The sequence below is a fragment of the Sceloporus undulatus genome, chromosome 5 (assembly GCF_019175285.1).
Source record: "Sceloporus undulatus isolate JIND9_A2432 ecotype Alabama chromosome 5, SceUnd_v1.1, whole genome shotgun sequence".
NCBI lineage: Eukaryota > Metazoa > Chordata > Lepidosauria > Squamata > Phrynosomatidae > Sceloporus > Sceloporus undulatus.
Window position 1 is genome coordinate 122,727,242 of NC_056526.1, and position 8,793 is coordinate 122,736,034.

The 8,793-nt window shown below is 39.2% G+C and overlaps 1 protein-coding gene across 7 annotated transcripts in view; it reads right to left on the reverse strand.

The window, feature by feature from the left end:
- Positions 1 to 8,793, reverse strand: part of LOC121931065 (cyclic nucleotide-binding domain-containing protein 2-like) — a 61,582-nt gene that overhangs the window by 38,529 nt on the left and 14,260 nt on the right. For 6 of the 7 annotated variants that reach the window (XM_042468311.1, XM_042468310.1, XM_042468309.1 and 3 more), the window contains exons 2-4: positions 7,703 to 7,772; positions 7,068 to 7,159; positions 5,559 to 5,670 (exon numbers count right to left, since the gene is read on the reverse strand). In XM_042468311.1, the coding sequence (XP_042324245.1) occupies positions 5,559 to 5,670; positions 7,068 to 7,159; positions 7,703 to 7,726 (228 nt within the window). In that variant the 5' untranslated portion in view covers positions 7,727 to 7,772. The remainder of the gene's footprint in view (positions 1 to 5,558; positions 5,671 to 7,067; positions 7,160 to 7,702; positions 7,773 to 8,793) is intronic. The other variant, XM_042468314.1, reaches the window with a different exon arrangement.

Here is an 8,793-nt window from a genome sequence, read left to right on the forward strand (position 1 = left end):
TTATTGTGTTACTACTAGTTACTTATGTGGGATATATTCACTATGGCAGCTGCTACCCTGCAAAATTAATGCACTTTGATACCACTTTGTAGTTTGTTGTAGCGCCAGAGCTCCCAGACAGAGAGGCTAATTATCTCACAAAACTTCCATAGCATTGAACAAGGGCAGTTAAAGTGGTGTCAGACTGCATTAATGCAGTGTAGTTGCAGCCCGTTTGTTTTATATTATTGAACAGAAGTTTCTTAGCTTAGCTTCCCATTGCCAAAAAACAGCTTGTCATTGCCCAAAGCTGCTTGTGGTTGTCTATCACACATTAACGTGAAACCCCATGATTGCGTTCGGATTGCCATTGGATTATACTTCCAATTTCCCTTGTCTGATAAACTCCACAGTAAACAGAAATGCAGCCATTACGATGCTAACATCAGTTGCGTGTAAGACTTGCAGTGTTTCTGTATTGTCAGATGAATTTCAAAGTTTAAGATAACTAAAACATTAAAAGCCTGCAAGGATTTTAAATAGTAATTTTCCTGGTGCTTAAAAGATGTCAGGATAAGTGTCAGGTGAGCCTTGTGTGGGAGAGGATTCTACACTTGGAGGGTCACAATGGAGAATAGCTCAGGAAAAAGAGCTTCATTAATTAAGGGATTAGTAGAGACAGTCAGAAATGACTTGAAGGCATGAAATAACAAAGGAGCATATTATAAAAGGCAGTATCAATATAGCAAGGTATGCAGTGCATTAAAACCAGCACTTTGAATTAGATGTGGAAATGGATGAGGCAATTGTTGCTGTGCTGGTTGTGTGCCTTCAAGTCATTTCTGACTTACAGTGACCCTAAAGCAAACTCTGCCATCCAGCTTTCTTGGCAAGATTTGTTCAGAGGATATTTGTCAAGGCAATACAGGCAAGAAATAACACAGGCCCACAAAACTGAGGATCATAAAAACTTTTTTTAAAAGTGTGCTGCTTGTTTTACATGAATTAGGCATTCTAAATCCAAAAATGGCCTCAGATTTGCTCCATCATGTCCAGTTATTTTCACAACTTTCTTCGATGCCATGTTGTAATATGTAACCGAATGAAATGATTCTGCAAAGAATTATCCTGCAAAGATTAAGAAAGGGGTTAAAGTCTTCCAATAGATTTTCAAAACACTATTTGGGGGGAGGGCTGGGTTTTTGGGATCTTTCTTTTTAATTGTAATTTTAATTGTATGCTGTGTCATTTTACTGTTGTGATCTACTTTGATTCCCTGTGAAAAATGAAATATAAATATATTATTATTATTATTATTTATTAATTGATACAAAATACAAAAATCTGTTCAAAAACATTAAAAGAAATTGCACTAGAACATCAGCTGAGTAATAACTGAATTGATAAAAAATACTGAATTTGCAAAAGAGTTGTGTGTGGTATGGCATTTTTATTGTGTTTTTCCAAATCCAGCACCCCAAAATACATTAAAAACAGGCCTGTGTAATTAGTGTGACATGTTTACAATGTCTAGTTGCAGTTAGCCTTCTTGCTGCTATATTTTGCGCTAACTGGTGTTTTCAGACTGCCTTCAGGCTCAGACCCATGTGCAATATAGCAATTCAGGGGTGTAGCAGAATATGCATGACTGAAGCTATTATCAATACAATGAGAAGTCCTATTCAGGTGTCCTGTTAGTTGTAGAAAAGATGCCAGGGTGGAAGTGTGCTAGGCTTCCTCCATCTATTGGGCCTCTCCACACGAGAAGAGTGGTGGTCTGAAGAGGAAAGCCGCAGCTCTCCAGTCAGTCAAGAACCTTGAAAAGTCATCCATAAGGAGCAATAACAGAGGGGGTGAAGATGCAAGTTGAATTAACTACATTGTAGAATGCCTGAAGATGGCTATAAGATCACCAGACTGAGCATATAAATAATATGCCTTGTCACAAACAGCAGTTATTCTAGAATTAATAGAATGACTATGTAATTTCAGCAAGTTTTCTTCTCTCTTTCATTGACTTGGATCTGGAGAACTGCAGGAAGTTCCACACATGCCATAGAGCTTTCTCATCCACACTTACGTGTATAGAAGCCAACTGCACCCACAGCAAGCCATTTCAGGGCTACAATGGGCCCTAGGATTGGAGCATGGCTTTGGCACAGCTTCCAGCCTCTTAGGACACATGCATCATTTAAACAGCATATCTCCAAAGTGACCCAAAGCAGCTTTATTTTGGCCCAGTGTTCAGGGGACATTGTAGAACTGTATGTAATGTGGCATAGAGGTAGCAGCAGCCAGAAACCCACCCAACCCTTTATGCGATAAGGAAGTGATTTCTGCTCATTGCAAGAAAGTCTCTCTGGATGCATGCCATGATTAATTGTTTAGGCAAGCATCCAGTTTAAGATTTACTGTTTGAGGACAAGGTGATCAACAGCTCCAACAAGAACACAGTCTGCTTACATCCTCCCACTAATGTGTTTATCATTTTCAAGATTAAGACTGAATAATTAAAGAAAATGCTAAGGGCCTGTCAATACTGATAGGGAAATCCTGTTTACCTTTGGGTTACGCTAATCTGCAGTAACTACAGGCTTGTCTACAAACACTGAGGCAAATTTGGGAGAACTGTCCACACAGTTCTCCCTTTCAAGCAGACCCCAGTTTGATATATCGCAGTATGCATGGCAACATGGCCATGACCACTCTGAGTCCCCCCCCCCCAGTTTCCCATGTGTGTGAATGTATATATTTCTGAACTTTTCCCCCAGCCTCCCACCACTATGGAGCACAGTCCACATACATGTGTGAATATCCAGATTGTCTGCTCAAAACTGGGATAAACCCCCTCCTTGTTTTCTTCCATATTAAAACCCTGAAGCAATGAAAAGGCCTGCATTTGACCCCAATCATCCCACATGTCATTTGTTCAGCTCGGTGTGAAAACTAGGTGAGACTATGTTGTTTGGCCCACGTAGATGTACTCTCAGTCTTGGAACTGAACGATGGGACAGAAATATTCTTACGGAAAGCAATATTTTCCTTTTTAAAAGTATGTTAAAACTATTACAGTACATTTCATTTGTTAATGTTGATTTTTAATATATCACTCATAGACTGGGATAATGTGATTTCTTGTGCCAGAAAAATAAGTGCTTAGGATGGGGCATGCCAACCATCACTAGGCATGATATTACAAAATGTTATGTTCCATACAAATGCTTACAGCTTCTAAATAGCCCTCCAAGACTTGGCACTATTGCTTCCTTTTTACAGTTTGGGAAATGAGGCTGAGAGTTCATGACCTGTGCTGGGGTCAGTCTCCTGGGTCCGCGTCCAAGACTCAGGCTGAATCATGCTGGCTATCGAAGCCAGAGATGCATTTTTAACCTACAGCTATTTAAAATTAGAAACATAGTAGCTATTCCTAAGTACACAGGGTTTGGATTGAGTTATGTCTGAGTAATCAAGTGCTACATGGAAAAAAAAGTTCAGTATAATTCTTTGTGGCAGAGAGAAAGAGCTGATGCATTACTCGGGTATATAAAAGATTACAGTGCCATTAATTGTATAGCAACAGCAATGAGTCATTAATGATCTAACCATCAGCTATCAATTGATGCTTAATGATAATCATGTAATGAAATGTAACAAATTAATACAGAAATCAAGATAGCAATTAATCATCTGGCAGGATGAAAGGCCGCTTATCTTCATTCCTAAAAAGCCGACCTGTTTTACAATAGGTTTTGAGACCTTACTGAAGTGGGAAAGCCAACCTCCCAATTGCCCCAATTTGAACAATTGGTCCTTCACTTGGAGTTCGCCAGGAAGAGTTCTGCCACTCACACCTTTTAATTTTTGCCCCTGGTCTTCCTTCTCTTCCAACAATCGTACTATTTGAGCAACTAGCCCTCCACATTAACCAAACAACAACAGGTTGGTGAACATCTAAATGGCTGTTGTAGCCCTATAGCCTATAAAATGAGTTGATTTCTCCCTGGGGAAGGTGAAAAACATGGCAACCACTTGGTGTCAGTTCAGACAGCATGGGAGAAGAAATCCTTCCTGACCCTACTGAAGTCTAATCTGCACTGCAGGAACAATGCAGTTTGACACCAATGCAGAAACAATACAGATTGTATCCAAGAATGTAGGAGTCAGTGAGATATTGTCAGATAATGTGTTGAATTCCAAGCAGTGTCACATTTGTGCTATTGTGATCCTGTCCATGGCTATTTCATACAGCTGTTTTGTTAGTCCATCTGGAACTGCTTCCAGAGCACCTATCACTACTGGAACCATATTTGTGTCCTTTTCCTAAAGGAAAGCCCCAGTCATTGGCCCTGTTTTTCTGTGGTGGTGGAATTGTACACTTGTGTGAGGCAAGAGGCTATGTGGATGGTGGCATTGATAATGGTAGGGCCTTCCAAGCCAAATAACTTTAGCTGAGGGATCAGACTAAAAGTGACAGAAACCCATTAAATATGGTGAAGAAACTAAAAGCAAATCCCATGCTGGTACATTTATTTCCCAAGTCAGCAAGGACAGCATCAGATATCAGAGTTCTTGGACATGAGATAAAAAAAAATGGGATACATGATTCAGTATATTTTGCTAGGCAACCAGGGACTGTTCACATTATAGAATTATATTGCTTTTATTCCACTTTAACTGCCATGGATCTGTCCTAGGATTAGCTGTTTAGGGAGGGGCATTTTGAATTCTCAACCAGAGCTCTCCTGTGCCTCACCAGACTATGAACCCCAGGATTCCATGCAATGGAACCATGGCAGAAAAAGTGGAATAATAGCTCTATAATTGTGCAATAAGAATGGGCTCTGCAACAGTATTGGAAGGCGAACAATGTCAGAAGAAATGGACAACAGCAGAAAACAAATTAATAATGGAATGTTGTTATCGTCTTCTCACCTTTCTCTCAGTCCAGGGGTCAAGGCAGCTTACAAAAATTAGAACAAACACAGCTCAAGGTTCACATCATACAAAAATTAAGAATATAATTTTAAACTCTCACTAGAATTAAAAGTAGTTATATAGGGCTGAACAAGGTCCTGTTTCACAAGGCAGGTAAATCATGTCTTGAAAGAGTTGTGTACCTTGTGAAAAACCCATGTAAAAAGTACTGTGGGACTTGGGATCTTATGGTCCTGCCAATAGCAGCTCCTGTCTTCTGACACACACTTACACTGAGGCACATAGTAGAGAGAGAATTATTTTATCTGAACAACATCAATGTACCAAGCAGTTCTTAAAACAGAAGTTGACATTTACGTCAAGGATGGTCAACTACACTGGAAGTGACTTCACATCACTTAATTTTTGGCTTGTTTCTGGCTTATAAATTGGGGCGGGGGTGGGGGTGGGAGAAGAGAGCCATTTGCTGTGTTTGCAAGTTTTCTTCCTATGGTTTTGGCAGGGCTTCAGGGTGTTTTTTGTTTCACTCAAAACCTCCCCATATTAAAGATAGAAGACAAAGGATGCATAAGAGCACCCAGAGAGTTCCAGGCCCAGAATCTCTCTTAGAGATGAAAGGCTCATGAAACATCAGAAATACTCACAAAATGTTTTTTAGAATAATCACTGATGTTGAATAAGAGATCACGTCTGACATTTATCTGCCCCTGCAGGTAAAATGTGGCCCATTGCACTACTGGACTCCTTCCAATATACCTAGAGAAGAAGCAGAAGCATGTGATGTTATAATTCTGAAATAATGAGCTTATACAATATTTTTGTATTCTACCTCAAAAAATTCAGGATACTATAATAATCATCTTTTTATTAGTTGATTAGATTGTTTTTATCCTTAAGCATAACTATCTGTTATATAAAAATAGCATACAGAACCATGAGCCAATGTGTTTAAAATTTAAATATGTGACTTCGCGAGTAATTTAAGGTTATTCAGGATTTATATTTCTAGTATCATTAAAAGAGAAACAGAAATAAAATGAATAGCCTGAACTGATCTAATGCATAAATTAGTTTCAGGTTACAGTCCTATAATATACTTACCTAAAGTAAGTCCCATTGAACATAGTGGGGTTTACCATCAAATAAACATACAAAGAACTGGGCAGCATGTTACAAAGATAAGGGGATCCAGGGTTCAAATCTGTCTGGAGCTGACCCTTCTAATCTTATATGCACAGGATCTTTATGCAGATGTTCAGAAATGATGAAACATGCTCAGAGGCAGATTCTTCTTTTTCTATAACATCACGATTAGGATTGACCTAGCCCTCTGAAATTCAGGGCTGAGTCCTGAAGCAAATTAAAAATAGGGCACAAGAGAGAAACAAAACTCCAGGTCTTCTGACTGTGAGAAACTGTTTTTAAAACTAAATTAATCTAGGTCTTTATATCAGTGCCATTGAACCATTCAAACCTCAGGGATTATTGTACATGCTCATGCATAAGTCTAGAAATGTTAGTCAAAAAATTGACCCCCCCCCCCCCAAAAAAAAAATCCTGGGTTGATTTATCCTTCGGTCAATATATACTGTACCTTAACTCTTATTTTAAAAAAAAACAGGAACAATCACCTTCATTCAGTAGAGTGCTAAATGGTGAGAGCTTAGTTCATTCTGGGACAACAGAAAATAAGCACTGAGCCACCCCCCCCCCCCCCCCCCCCCCCCACAACTCTCTTTACTATGGCACCACTATGGCCTTTTTGAATGCCTGACTGTCAAAATACTGTAGTGGTATTCTTTGGGATCATTTTCCTGTGCTTTGTCCTTTGTGTCCTCAACTTATACTTGAGGTTGACTTACACTTGAGTGTATACAGTAGTTAGAGCAGCAGGTATGGTAAAAGTAACAAAATGTTGCACTTCCAATACATGTGCAAACAGTTTCTAGCCTATTTCTCTTTCTATTTCTCTTCCAATTGAATGAAGCCATCTAAATACAGTACACATTAGACTAGATGGCCTAATCAAATTCAGCCTGAGAAGCTTACCTACACTCATTTTTATTTGCTTTTGTAAATATATACCACTGTCTGCCCTCAGACACCATGAGGAGATTAAGGACAGAATCAAACCAAGCAGCCAAGTGAGTTACCTTTTCCCTTTCAATACTAGTCCGCAGAGATGAGCAATTGTTGAGGCTGCTTTAAAGAATCGTTGCTTTCCAGACAATACTGCTGTTACTGCCTGCAAATGAAAAGGTACATGTGAGGATGGAAAGCATGGAAAGGGATAAAGCTGGGAAGGAAAGGGTTTTTTTCACATTGAATAATGATATCACGATGATTCCACATTAACTGCCACAACAACATCTGATGGAATTCTGGGATATGCAATTTAGGGAGGAGTATTTATAATTATCTAGAATACTCCTAAACAAGAGTATTTAGTGTAGTGGTTTGAGTGTTGGACTACAACTCTGGAGACCAGGGTTTGATTCCCAGCTTGGGCATGAAGCCCAATGGGTGACCTTGGGCAAGTCACAGGCTCTGAGCCTCAGAGCAAACCACTTCTGAACAAATCTTGCCAAGAATGCCCTATGATAGGTTCATATTATGGTTGCCATAAGTCAGAAACAAGTTGAGGGCGCACAACAAGAAATTTAAAATTCTCAGTCAAAGAGCTCTAATGACTCAACAAACTACAAACCCCAGGATTTCATGAAGTACAACCATGGCAGTTAAAATGATATTGTATACTGTGAAAGGGCTCCACGAACAAGGTGCCTACCTCCGTCTGCTCTGTGACATCCATAACTCAGTCTCCAGTATAAATGTCTTCAGTAGTGAGCTTGTTTTTACTGTAACAGAGAATGAAAACTAAATCTGAATAAAGGGGTACTCCCCCCCCTCCATAAACAAGCAAGGGTGGGAACGCAAGTGCTATCTTTAGAGCATTCCTCAGCTTAGACAAACATGGAAACCATAGGCCACAGAGCAAACACACACACCACCCAAGGATCTGTTTCTGAAACAGTTACTTAACAGCATTGCAACAGATGTGGTTTCTATTACCATTGCATTTCTATGCTGGAGAAATGTGTACCATTCTGATTTCTGCCTGTCATCCCATCAGATGGCTATTAGTACAATGGCTATGGGACAGGGGCAAAACGGGCCAAACCAAAAGCCAGTCAAAAACCCTTTAAATGTTTATTCATATTTAACACTTTTGGGCCAAAAGTATTTGAAGAACCATCCTAGCATTGGCTGTTTTATCTTTTATGTACCTCTTAATTTTTGAGTATCATTATCTTCAGTTAGAAAGTATATTAATCCACAGGATGTTACAAAAGAATTCACAAAGCTCAAAATACAGCCAGCTTCTTGAATGACCACTGATCACTTTAAAAACTACAGCCCTGGGTATTAAAAATAAAAATCATGAATATGTTGTCACTCTAGGAACTAAACAGCTCCTTTTAAAATGACTGAAGAGGGGTGTCGATGAAACAGGAGTGTAGGTGAGGGTGTGGCAAAATGAAAGCATTGATCCCAAATGAGTATTCTTCGCACCCAATAAACACGTCTAGTATTTCAATAACTAAACCCTTTGCTTGAGCATTTAGAAATACAATTTAGGCATCCAACAAAAATGAGAAGGCACAGTCAAGGGAATGTGAACACAACAACTGGAATAGTTCTAGGTGTGAACAACTTTCAATGGAGTTTATCACACTAGCAAGATCCCGCAGGAAAACAGGATTTAAAGAGACTTAAATTAAATTTGAATGTAAACAGAACCCACAATTTTGGGGAGTTTATCATACCGAATAGCTGCTAAAGTGAAATGACGCGAAGTTAAACCAAAGTTAAACCAGA